Raw genomic sequence first — 12810 nt, forward strand, 5'->3', positions numbered from 1 at the left:
TTTGATTTAATTACATATTTCCTTTTCTCAAAGCTAGTTTTGGACTACCTGTTCTCTTTTGCATATTTTTCCTTGTGAGGATGGATGACCTCATACTGAGCTTTTCCCCAGAATTTTGTTGAAGTGTCCAGTCGTTAGAACAAATGTTTTCATCTTCACCAACCTATTTAACTGGAGCAATTTCATATACCAATTCATACATCGTCTCTCCATAAAAACAGGGCATTGTTATCAGTAAGCATATAGCACACAATGCACATATGCCGGAGCCTGCAGTAGGCAGACAGGGCTGGGAGAAGCATTTGGCTGCTTTTAAAGACATTGGTACCAGCACTTCATTTTCAACAGAAAAGACTACCCCATTCTGTAAGTTGTGCTGGCCTGTTTCCTGCCGTCACAATCTAATCAGGACACATCCCGTGACAACTCAACATATGTTAATGTGTTGTTACTGAAGCATCACACCAGACTCTGTTTTTTGATCGGTTGTCTTACAGGCTTATTTTTACCCAAGACTGCTGAAACTCCACAATGAAAATTGGACTCTGACATCTCAGACATTCAAAGTGCTGGTTGGAAAGGCTCTGACTTAACTAGACAAGAAGGTGCTCAGCAATGATAAAATTAGGATATATTCTGGAAGTTCCTTCTCTTAATCCTTGAAGTTTTGGTCCTTCAGCTAGACACAGCTCCAAGGGCAGATCAGAGAAGTCAGACCCCAGGCTAAACTGAGACAGCTTTCCCACTTTGCCCGCTCTGCAGTAAGCAGGCTGCCCAAGGACATGCAGGCTCTTCAGGAATGAAGCAGGGACCAAGCATTTCTGAAGAAGGAACAACCATTCCATCTCAAGTGAGGAACTAAAAAAAGGAATTTGTTTATTGAGGGCAAGAGGATGCAAACAATATAAAAATCAAAAGCTTATCTGACTTTTCTTTCTCTGCTTCTCAAATAGGGGTTGGATTTTATTTGTAAATTTTCTGAGGGTCCCCAACTGCCAATGGAATCCTTTATACAGAGGGAAGCTGTGTGACAGATTCCTTAAGAGACCCCTCGGAAGAACTCTCATTGGGCAGGAGTGGTGCTCAATATCGCCTATTTCTTTCCCTTCTGCTTCATGTGTACTACAAAATACTCATTGCATGCAATGGTGAGCCCTGCGATTAGCGAGAAGAAGCTCTGGAAGCCCACTTTGCCATCTCGGCACTGGTCGAGGTCCTTCATTATTTTGTCCACGGCCAGAAGGTCTTTCTGATTCTGAAAAAAAGAACAAAGGCAAGAAATACTGGTCAGTGGTTACTATGCCAAGCTTCTCTGATTTGCTCTGCTGACAACCATTAATTAATATAATCTTCCAATTATCTAAACTCTTGTTTTAGGTTGTAAGTGATTTTTGGAGGTCACCTAAATGTATTTTTCTGCCTTGAGGGAGCATTTCAGTAAAATCATATTCAATTCATAAGATAGGAAAGAAGTTTTCATGGTCTCTTTTCATAGAACTATAGAGATATTAGGAATTGCCTATTTCTAGGAAGAGGAGATTCATGTCAGAGAAGCTAGACCAGGCCTCCTAATTCTCAGTCCACTGCATATACCGCTGTGAACTTGGCATGACCTTCTGATCTGCTCTCCTTCTAGCTCAGCCAATTCCACAATTTTCAAGATCACAGGATTCTGCCTGAGAACCACCCTAAAGTTCCCATTTTTTTTTGCAGCGTGTCAGCCTACATTCTCTCCACGATTTTTTTTTAAAGATTTCATTTATTTATTTGACAGAGAGAGACACAGCGAGATAGGGAACACAAGTAGGGGGAGTGGGAGAGGGAGAAGCAGTCTTCCCTCCAAGCAGGGAGCTGGACGCGGGTCTCGACCCAGGACCCTGGGATCATGACTTGAGCTGAAGGCAGACGCTTAACAACTGACCCATCCAGGTGCCCCAGCCTACATCCTCTTAACAAGTGTTTGTTTCTGACAGTGTGGTCAAATCCTTGAAAAAGGAAGCTCCTTAAGAAAAGATCTCCTTGGGGCACCTGGGTGGCTCAGTGGGTTAAGCCGCTGCCTTCAGCTCGGGTCATGATCTCAGGGTCCTGGGATCGAGTCCCACATCGGGCTCTCTGCTCAGCAGGGAGCCCGCTTCCCTCTCTCTCTCTCTGCCTGCCTCTCCATCTACTTGTGATTTCTCTCTGTCAAATAAATAAATAAAATCTTAAAAAAAAAAAAAAAGAAAAGATCTCCTTAAGATAATTTAGGCAGTAAGTTTCAAATCTCTCCTTCTCCTCGTGAGGGTGGTGAGGATGGTTAGACGTGGTAGTGTGGCTGCTCTTCCAGGGGCCAGACCATCAACCAGTGAGGGAAATGAGGCCCTCTGGAGGTGTAAAGGTGTTCAGGGGAAGTCTCTGCAATTCCACGGATTATGCATATGAGTGAGGAAACTCATGCGCAGTGTCTCAGGAGTGCTGGATGTTTCCACACTGCACCCAGAAACCCCCTATGCTAAAGCAGCAACATTTCCCACTTGAGGACTGTAAACTCCACCCTAAGCTGTCACCTACGACTCACTCTGTGTGGCTGCCTCTGCTTCTGGTGGGTTTCAGTTAATTCTGGCCTCACCCCCAGCTTCCTGGCTGCGGTCAGGAGTGAAATTTGGATGACACAGAGGTCAACTCTAGAAACAAAATGCTCCATCAGTGCAGCAAGTGTGGGTGTGTCTGGAATTAGGACCTGTGCCTGGAATAAACGGCACGGCCATGTTCTGTACTCCGGAGTCTGTACGCCCTTTACATTTCTTATGCCACCAAGCCTTCAGATGGAGAGTCTGGGTCTCACATGATTTTCATCTTCACTTCTCATTTTACGCAGCAGCACAATTAACAAGGAGTTAGTACGCGGAAAATGCCTTTGTGTGATGGGCAGGCTTACAAGGAACACATGCCCCTGCATTTTATGCTTGCCTGGGAGGATCCCCGAGAGTGGAAGTGTGGAGGTGATTGTGTCCAGCCCTCTCATGTATGGGGCCGGATCTGAGGCCCAGAAGCTAATGCCACCTGGCTAGTGTGAGGACAAAGCCAGATCTAATTCATGGTCTGGGGCTGTGAAAGCAGAGCAGCGGCATATTCTGCAGCCTTCTGGGCTAGCATTGTGGCCCGTGTGGCTGTGAGCCCGCTGTCAGGCTCTGCGTATCCACTTACTTAACTGGTGTGGATCAGAGCATACTGTAAAACCCCATGTTTACGGGTTCGGGAGGCAAGGGCTCGACTCATGTGCTCACCACCAGGCTGACAAGACGCAGGACTCAGCACTTTACCATCAGCTCCCTTCACCTGTTAGAGGCTAATGCAGTTTTCTACCCCAAGCACAGTAACGATCCTTTCCTCTTTTTTTTAGATTTTACTTATTTATTTGACAGCGTGGGGGGAGAGAGAGCATAAGCAGGGGAGTGGCAGGCAGAGAGCATAAGCAGGGGAGTGGCAGGCAGAGGTAGAGGGAGAAGCAGGCTGCCACTGAGTAGAGAGCCCAACATGGGGCTCAACATGGAGCTTGATCCCAGGACCCTGGGACCATGACCTGAGCCAAAGGCAGCCGCTTAACTGACAGAGCCACCCACGCGCCCCAGTAACGATCCTATCAAATGACCACAGGAGTGGCAGGAAGAAAGGGGCTTGCATTTCATGCTAGTACTTTGTCAAGCAATGTTTCCCCTTCGGTTAAACACCACAGCCACGTCTTGAGGGGCTACGATGTAAAAGGACAACTATGCCTTATGGCCTAATGTCCTGAGTGAGGTGTCTGAGCTGATGGCACAGTCCTCTCCTAGTCCTGATGGGCCCCTCTGTCTGTGGGACTCAAGCTGTGTTCTCAGAGCATTTTCACTGCAGAAAGCAGTGATTTCTGAGTCACACTTGGCTCTCATTCAGCAGATGCTTGACACCATTCCTTTCTAGATTAGAGCAGGACTCTTATTTTTAAAAAGCCTTTATCTGAAGGGATCAAAGAAGAGACATGAATTGCTCAGAGTGGATGTGACCAGAGAATGTGGGATCTCTAATGCCAGGTTTATGACCTGAGGTGGCCACTTCCTGCTTGATGCCTCTCTGGTGAGAGGCTTTTTTTCTCTGTCTCTGTCTCAATGGACATCTTGTTGTTCTGTGTGTGCAGCCTTATTTCACCTTCATACTGTAAGCTCCTTGAGGGCAGGGAGTGTGTCTTCTCTACCTTCTGCTTCCCCTGTGACATCTTACAAACCGTAGGCCCTCAATAATGTTTAATAAGCAAAGGAACAAAGACACTTTTCTACTAGGGGCCTCCGCAGGGAAGGGATGGGAAGTGGAAGGAACAGCAACCAAGACTAGAAGTCCCAGTGTTCATGCCTGGTTCTTTCTGGGCCTTTCAGGACTTACTTCCAAAAATCCAGGGAACTCCTTTTCCATGAGTACTCGCAGGTCCTCCTTTGTTAAGTAGCCTTTATCACCAGCAAACTTGTGAAATGTGAACATCATAGTTTCCATGGCATGTTCCATTTGAGACGGCATTTTGGTGAGGTCTGTTGAAACCTTTTAAAAGATGTAAAGAAAGAGTTTACATGAGCTTTTAAGACACATGTATTGCCAGTCTTCTGTGGGTAACTGGAAGGAAAAGGATTAGGTCATCCATGTGACCCTTTCTGGCTCTAACGTTCAATGAATCTAAGGCCCCATTCACCTCAGGTGTTGGGCCTCCTGCTGATGGAAATGGGCCCCTCAGGTATTGGTGCTCTATATGAGGAATTTGTCTAGTTGCCCACTAAGTCTGCATCAATCACCTAATGAAGAATAAAAACTAATCATTTGGAAAAGCAAGGTCAGTATTCCTATTTTTAACCGACAAAGCATCTACTGAAAGAGCAGAGGTTTCATCTTTTCTCTTGCCACTGGTACATGAGACTGACTCTTAGATACGTCTGAATACCAACAACCCCACAGTCAAGCCTGGTTAATACTCCAAGCTTAACTAGGTAACCTGATTCAGTTTAAGTCTAGGTTTAGAAATCTGCTAAAAAGGCACCTGGGTGGCACAGGTGGCTGAGTGTCCGACTCTTGGTTTTGGCTCAGGTTGTGATCTCAGGGTCATGAGATCAAGCCCTGCTCAGTGTGGAGTCTTCATTGTATTTAATTTAAAGATTTTATTTATTTATTTGAGAGAGAGAAAGAGGGAGAAAGGGCACAAGCTGGGGGAGCAGCAGAGGGAGAGGGAGAAGCAGACTCCCCACTGAGCAGGGAGCTCAATGCAGGATTCCATCCCAGTATGTTGGGATCATGACCTGAGCCAAAGGCAGATGTTTAACCGAATGAACCACCCAGGTGCCCCCGTGTAGAGTCTTTTTGACATTCTCTCTCCCTCTCCCTCTGCAGTGTGCCTCCCCCAACCTCCAATGCCATGCATGTGCTCTCTGTCTTTAAAAAAAAAAAAGAAAAGAAAAGAAAAGAAAAATACAAATCTGATTACAAATAAATTTTGTTTTCTGGGCGTGTATTCTTTACTAAAGGTCTGAACTTGTTATTGATTGCAACACATTGCTTGCATCTCTGGTAGTAAAATGCAGGTTCTCAAAGCTACTCAAAGCTCATTGTCTAGTTTCTTGAAAAGAACAAGTAATAGTATATCCCCAACTCCTTCGGGGACCTAGTTTTTGGCAGGAAGCACAGAAGAACCACTCTGATTCTGGGGCACAGTGGGAGAGCAAAACCTTTCATTGGAAAGTGTTTAAAAGAAGGGAAAGGAAACATGTCAGATCATTCTGTTCAGGTACAATGATCTGGGGGCATATGCCACATCAAGACCCGGTGCCTGGTGCTTAATACAAACTCAGTGGATTTTGGCTTCATTGGAAGGAATGTTTTGTCAGAACAGAGTAGTTTTGGCCAACATCACTTAAGATCACACTAGTGGACAGACAGAAACAGGTAAACCTGAATGGAGACTGCAGCATACCACTCCAAAAACAAACAACAACAACAAAACAAAAAGCCCCCAAAGGGGAGCCTGGGTGGCTCAGTTGGTTAAGCAGTTAAGTGTCTGCCTTCAGCTCAGGTCATGATCTTGGGGTCCTAGGATTGAACCCCACATTGGACTCCCGGCTGAGCAGGGAGTCTGCTTCTCCCTCTCCCTCTGCTGCTTCCCCCGCCGCCCCTCACTTGTGCTCTCTCTCTCATTCTATCAAATAAGTAAAATCTTAAAGAAAAATAAGTAAGCCCCCCAAAACCCCACGGCACAAGAACAGGTTTTGAGCACAGATTGATGGAGAGACTGGCACCTTCCCTGGCTGGAGTGCCCAAAGAAACCAGAAACATTATTTTGGTCTGATTCCTGCTGCTGACGGATCTGTGTTCAACACAGATTTCTAAATGCTATCTTTTACAGAGGAGAAGGCAGAGCTAGTTGGTGACCACGGGGACTGAGCAATTATACTTCTGAATTGTAAATTCTACCCCTTTAATCCCCAGAAAAGTGCAGGAACCAGCATGCTAAAGAATGTGCTACTCTAGAGAATACTACACGCCAGACTCTGGCGTGATTCATCCAAAAGGCAGTTCTCTTGGAAAGATCAGCAAATTAATGCTTCAAGGTCCACTGTGAGATGAATTCCAGGGGAACCACACCCTTTTCCTCCTTTCGTACACAGCCCCAGTGGTTGTCAATGGCAACCCACAGCGCTTAGATGGAGTTGCCCTTGCCTGGATTGTTCTGGAAGTTGAGCAATTTAAGAGAACTGAGCTGAACGAGTCAGGGGAGGGAAGATGTGGGATCCCACCCAGATCTGAAATAACTCAGAAAAGGAGTCAGTGACCAGAGGTATTAAACAAAACAAAACAAAACAACCCCTCTGTGTCTAAGCTCAGAGCAGCAGGGTTCTTCATAACCGATTCCCAAAGGTGCCGAAATTGGTACTGGTCACCAGACACCCAGCTCACCTTCTGCACAGAGCAGAGGGAAGCCAGAGAAGAAAGGGGACATGGCATAGTAAGGACCCCTATAATGGGAGAACAGGCTAATTTAGGAACTTCTAAGGAATATAAGTTGTAAACAGGAAATCTTGGCGACCCTTGAATATCTTCTTTGAGAGAGTGAGGCCAGTCTAACTCGAGTGAACGCTCAGGTCTCAGAGGACTCCAGTCCCACTCCTACTTGTCCACATTCATTATGAAGCTTTCTTCTCTGAAGCCACGTGTCCCCCATCTTCCCCTTCCCATCGCTGTTTTATTTAACAAACGGGCAGTAAGAACAGCAGCCAGCCAACTCCCTATTTGTCAGGTAGACCTTTGAAATAAGAACGCAGAACAGTGACTAGCCAGGAATCCGAGTTCATGGAGGTGAATAGCTTTGATAAGCAGAGGAGATGCCCACGGTCTCATCAGGAACCAGTGCCTAGAGAGTACTGAGCAAGGCTACGAGCAAATTATTGTTTTGAAGAAGGAGCCAGAGCACTGGTTTTCAAGTAAGATGAAGGAAAAGGGGCAAAAGTTGTGATTAGAACTGTTCTCTTAGCTAGTGGATGAGTCACGGGGCTCTTCTTCCCCAATGCAGCTGCTGCCCCACTGAGTCAGCAGCTCTCCTGTCTTGGGTGGGGCAGGCTGCAGGGCTGACCACTGGTACTAGAGGAGCAAGTTCAGGGACCTGAATCTGGCGCTTCCAACTCCCCAATCACACAACACACTCCATTCCATTTGCACTGGGCTAAGAGGGGGCAGCATCCTGTGTACCCAGGACAACCTAGTTCTGCACCTGACACACTCAATCCATTTAATCTTTCACCTGTCTATCTCCCTCTCAGATTTAAGATCCTCCAGGGGAAGAACTGTGAATTATTCTGTTCTATGAACTGCAAGATAAGCGTTTGCAAAATGAATCAATCAATCAATCAGACAAGCCCCTTGGCAGGTCCTGCAGTGCAGGTGTGACCACCCAGGTTTGCACTGAAACCCTTGTAGTTCAGAGCTCGGCAGAAGGATGTGAAGCTGGGGTGAAGTAGGGAAGCGGCCCACAGGGGCTGCGAATAGTAGGATACAGACAAAAGCACATTCCGTGAGCGCAGGGAAAAAAAAAATGTGTCCTGCTAAACAGGTCTGGCCAGACCCTGAACATGACTTCTCTTTCTCTTCTCACTCCTGCTGTTTTCTTGTGTTTTGGTTCACACTGTGCACTCCACAGGCTGTAACTACCTCATCGTTCTTTCATTTTTTTATTGAGTCATTTTATTCTGATGTCTGTGTGTCCTCCCTACCTGTTTGCCTGGGTAAGAGGTCTTTACGATGGAGGCTCAGAACTCTAGTTTTTCTCTGTGCAGTTCTCTCTACAGAAAATAACCCTGGACTCCACAAATGTAGTCACAGTGGTGGGAATTACATTTTCCATTTCTGGTCCTCCTACGTGCTGTGCACGTCCCTGACGTTAGGCTGGTATGCACATTCACACACACACACACACACACACACACACACTTTCTCTCTCTCTCTCTCTCCCTGGTGCTTGCCTTTGGGGAGTTCACCAGCTAATGGCATACTGTTTAAAAATATATTCTGAATTCTAGTTAATTGTGTTTCTGATTCTTTCCCCACTAGACTGTGGGTTCCTTAAGCAGCCTGCCCTCCCACAGCCTGCTCAATGGAGTGGTAAGAATGAGTGACAATAATGTACATTTTGGTTCTCCTGGGAGTAGCAGGGAGCATGAGGCCTCCTTAGAAAAGTGTCTATTCCTGAGTGATCCCAAATGTTTGCTCTGGACCCATGCCCAGATCCAGACCGTCATTTCAAAAAGGATACTTCTAAAGAGCAAGAGGGCTGATTTACTTTGCTCTTCTGTGTCTTGTCCATACTCTAGTTTTCTTACAGCCCACCCAGAAAATAATTGGCAGGGTGTGTGTCAAAACAAACATCTGTTATTTAAAAAAATGTGTTTGAGGTTTCCTTCCTTCTGCCTTGGAGATTTTGAAAAGAAAAGAAAAGAAAGCTTGCTCTTTCTTTCTTTCTTCCCTTTTTTCTTTTTTTTTAAATTTAACACAGAGGTATTTTTGAATTTGATCCCTAAAAAGAATTCAGAAAAAATGAGTTGAGGCAACGGATCTGGATCCAGGCTCTCTCTCCTGCCTCTCCTCAAACATAAAACTTCCTCATCAAAAACGTGGGCAGTGAAGAAAAAGCTCCAGATGCAAGAAGAACTCAGAAGCCTTCTCTAGCCCAGTGAAGCATGTTCACTTTTCCTGGAAGATCTGTCAGACATCAGCCTGAACTGGCAAAGGGTAGCCATTGTGACAGTGCTGTTAAAACCACTGGTGGGTTATTTGTGGAGCATAACAAAAAGCATGGAGGACATGGGGAGTTACAGAGAAGGGTGTTGGGGTAAATTGGAAGGGGAGGTGAATCATGAGAGACTATGGACTCTGAAAAACAATCTGAGGGGTTTGAAGTGGCGGGGGGGTGGGAGGTCGGGGGTACCAGGTGGTGGGTATTATAGAGGGCACGGATTGCATGGAGCACTGGGTCTGGTGAAAAAATAATGATACTGTTATGCTGAAAATAAATAAATGAAATGGTGGGTTGAATGGTAGTTATTTAGTGAAGGGGTAGGAAGCGCTGAAAATTGTTAAAAAATAAGCAAATTCATTCTTTTTGGTTTTGATATGAGATTCCTAAATTGTTGAGTCTTCAGGAAAATGAAAAGCTTAAGAAAGATGCTAAGCCTTCATTCCAGCTTTCCCAGCACTAACCCAGTGCTAACTTACACATCAAAACCCTGAAAAGATTCCATTGTTTCCCTCAACTTTGAACTATTGTGCTTTATCCAAGAGCATACCAAGTGGGCAGTGCTCTAAAAAAGCCACATTTTTGGAACTCTCATTGGAAAGCAGGGAGGCACCCAGTCTTAGCTCCACCAGGACCAAGGGCTGACTTCACTGGGGCGGCTGCTTGAGGGGCTAGTCAAAGGCCAGACTTGGGAGGAAAAGGGCCCATCCTGTATTGTTTGCAAAAAAAAGCCAGGGCAGAGCATCATCTAAAAATCAGCGCACTTTATGGCCAGAATATCCTCAAGAAAATGTGAAGAACTGAAATAAGAAACTTCAAATGGGTCAAGGACCACGATGAAGAAAGTAGCTTCTGGCTGTCAAGAAAGGCATATATGCCATCTGGGAGAGACAAGAAATAGAAACAGGTTAGGAATCTGTGGGGGCCGGGCTGATAAAGAAATTTCCCATGAGTTATATGAACTCATTTTTGCCCCAGCCTCTGGTATTATCTTTTGCAATCTGCTGGAACATGTTGGAGGCAAAGATCACTGTCTGGGTGTTTTTTGAGCCTGGTCTCCTCTGAAGTGCAGAGTATAAAGAGCCACTGCAGCAGTCTGAAACTCAAGCTGCAGAGCTGGGGGGTGGAAACCTGCAGCCGCTGCTAAAAACATCTTAATGGGAAGAGCTACCTCACAAGTAAAGCTGGGGCAGCCTGCCAGCAGGCATGCCGGCCAATCACCCAACAGGGGTGCGTCTCACCTTGGCCTTGCCAATCCAGTTGCTGCCATCACCCACAGTTCAGTCCAGAAACCTCTCCTTCAGCTAGCTGGCCAGTCCTGGTGACTCACTTCCTCTTGGAAAATGCCCTCTGAGATGGCACAGTTCCCCTTCTTCGGGAAGTGTTCTGTCCGAATCATCTGCACAGACTATCTGGAACCACTGGGGCCACACCCATGCATGGTCTCACAGCTGAGTCACGGGCCTGCTCTAGGAGAATCTGGGAGCCCTTTGTGCTCACCAGCCCTGCAGGATGCTCCCAGCTCCCCTTGAGAGGGAAGGGGAGGTGGACTTGATGTGTTTCAGAGTCTGGCCTAGGGCTCTGCTCTGCCTAGCTTGTAGCTGCTCGGCTTTCCTTAGCTTTCCTCACCAGCCCCAACCACCCACCTTTCAGAGTCCCAGTTTCAATTAGGTGGAGTCTAAATGGACAGTTAACAGTGTCCAGGGCTGGAGGAAGCCGCATTCCTTTGGCTGAGCTCAAGTTGTGACTCGGTACCAAGGGCAAGTCTATCTCTGCTCATGCACGGGGCCAGATTAATCTGGGCTGGAAGGTCTTTCATCAAGGCCGCTCTTCCCTTCTTTATAGTTCCACTTGTTTAATGAGGATTGCAAGAAGGGAATCCTTTCAGTAGGGAAATCCCTTCCTATATTCTCCTCTCCGCCATCCGCCGGCTGGCCAAGCTTTGTTACGAAAACAAATAGACCTACACACAAACAACAGGAAGCCCAACCAGCAGCATCTGGGCGAGGGACTGAGTAGTGCCCTTTAGGAAGCTGCCAACCTGTCCAGCTCGGTCCGTGTAGCTCAGAGGAGGAGGCCACACACATCTGGCCAGAGGTCAGCCTGCAGCTCGAGCCCACAGAGAAACATGTCAGCCAGGAAGGGGCGAGAAGCAGGATTTCGGATAACTCGGGAGACTGGTGGAAAAGTAGGAAAAGTGGCAGTAAGGAGCAATGGAAAGGGAGGAGAGAGTAGAGGCCCCAGGGCGCCCACACCCCGGTCCGGGAATAAAGGACGAGCGCCCCTCCTCCAGTCCGTGAGGATCGGGGCAGGGGCTCTGCCTGCCTCGCCGGGGTGTGGCCCAAGGCGCTGAGAAGTGGACAGCTAGCAGCCGCCGGCGCCTGGAACACCGCGCGAGCCCCGACTGCCGACGGGGGGCTTCCCCAGGCGCCAGGTCGGGGCTGGGGGCGGCCCGGGAGCGGCGGGCGGAACTCACCTTGGCCCGAGGCGCAGCAGGGACGATTGGCTGGCTGGGACGCGCGGCCAGTGAGCGGAACGCGGCGCTCTGGGAGCCTTAGTAAGGGGCGGGGGTTGGAAGGGGGAGGGGGAGGCAGGAGGAGCCTGGGCCGGTGTCCCGGGCGCGCTCACCCCACCCCTTCACCCCGCCCCCTCACCCCGCCCTCCTCTTCCTGTTACCCCCCAACCCCAACCCGGCGCAGGCACACGCCCTCCCCGCGGTGCCGCTGCGCCCTGGACTCCGCCCGCTCTCACCTCGCCTGAGAGCATTCTTGTGAACGTCTCTTCCTACTCGAGGGCTCTCGGATAGTTCAGGGCATCCCCACCCTGGGCCGTGCCCTTCCTCTCGGGTTTGGTTTTAGAGTGAGCGCGTGAGGAAATCAAAGAATCCAGCCGTTCTGCGGGTGGGGTGCGCTGGCCCAGAACCAGATGTAGGCGGCTCTTACATAACCTACAGGTCTAGGAATTAGTTTCTAGATGGTTCCGCAGGGAGGGAGGGGCACGTGGAGCCCAAACGACAGCCAAGGCGTTTTATTTGCAGATTAGGCCCAGGACTGAAGTCCGGAGGGTCTCCTTGGCCTGTGCCCCTGGCAGCCGGTTCTCTGCTTGGCGCCTGCCCTGCAGAGTGGGGGATGGAGGGTGCTGTTGGCTTGTCGGCTCCCACACAGGCCCCTTGTTGGACAAGGGATTGACCCCTCAGTGTGTATGGCTTCACGTGGTGTATAGTTGAGCTTCAGTTGTAGGTGACATCATTAAGACCAAAGTTTCTAAGCCTCCTTTTTGTCCTGTAATCGGCCTGTTTGGTTCTCAGAGCCCTTTAAAAAGTTTCTGGAAGAAGTTTAGAGAAAACCTAAGGGTTTCTAGTGGATGCACAGTGTTTCCCTCCTCCCCCCATTTCGTTTAACTGCTGTTTAGGTTTAAATGCAAACTACTAGCAGCTGTTGGTGGAAAAGGGCCCAGTCCCAAGTCCTGGGTTTTCCTTTGTTCCCAGGGGAGGTACTGGGAGGAGTGGAGTGAGTGATCCTAAAGGAATGAACAGA

General features: G+C 48.1%; 1 protein-coding gene across 2 annotated transcripts; it reads right to left on the bottom strand.

Annotated features, from left to right (window-relative positions):
* Nucleotides 1–851: 851 nt before the first annotated feature.
* S100A10 (S100 calcium binding protein A10) lies at nt 852–12103 on the bottom strand. Of its 2 annotated transcripts, none has more exons than XM_044239273.1 (3): nt 12026–12103; nt 4396–4548; nt 852–1255 (listed from the first exon to the last, which is right to left on the bottom strand). In XM_044239273.1, the coding sequence occupies exons 1-3, from the start codon at nt 12038–12040 to the stop codon at nt 1094–1096; spliced, it is 330 nt and encodes a 109-aa protein (XP_044095208.1). In that variant the 5' UTR covers nt 12041–12103; the 3' UTR covers nt 852–1093. The 2 variants fall into 2 exon arrangements, with proteins under 2 accessions (XP_044095208.1, XP_044095209.1); XM_044239274.1 differs by lacking the exon at nt 12026–12103 and adding an exon at nt 11751–11855.
* Between the last annotated feature and the right edge of the window lie 707 nt (nt 12104–12810).

The sequence above is a fragment of the Neovison vison genome, chromosome 2, assembly GCF_020171115.1.
Source record: "Neovison vison isolate M4711 chromosome 2, ASM_NN_V1, whole genome shotgun sequence".
Lineage (NCBI taxonomy): Eukaryota > Metazoa > Chordata > Mammalia > Carnivora > Mustelidae > Neogale > Neogale vison.

Bases quoted from the DNA above. Each gene is read 5' to 3' on its own strand.
- S100A10 (XM_044239273.1), bottom strand. The intron at 1,256-4,395 runs GTAAGTCCTGAA...TCTTTTTTTCAG, and splicing joins AGTTCCCTGGATTTTTGGAA to AATCAGAAAGACCTTCTGGC.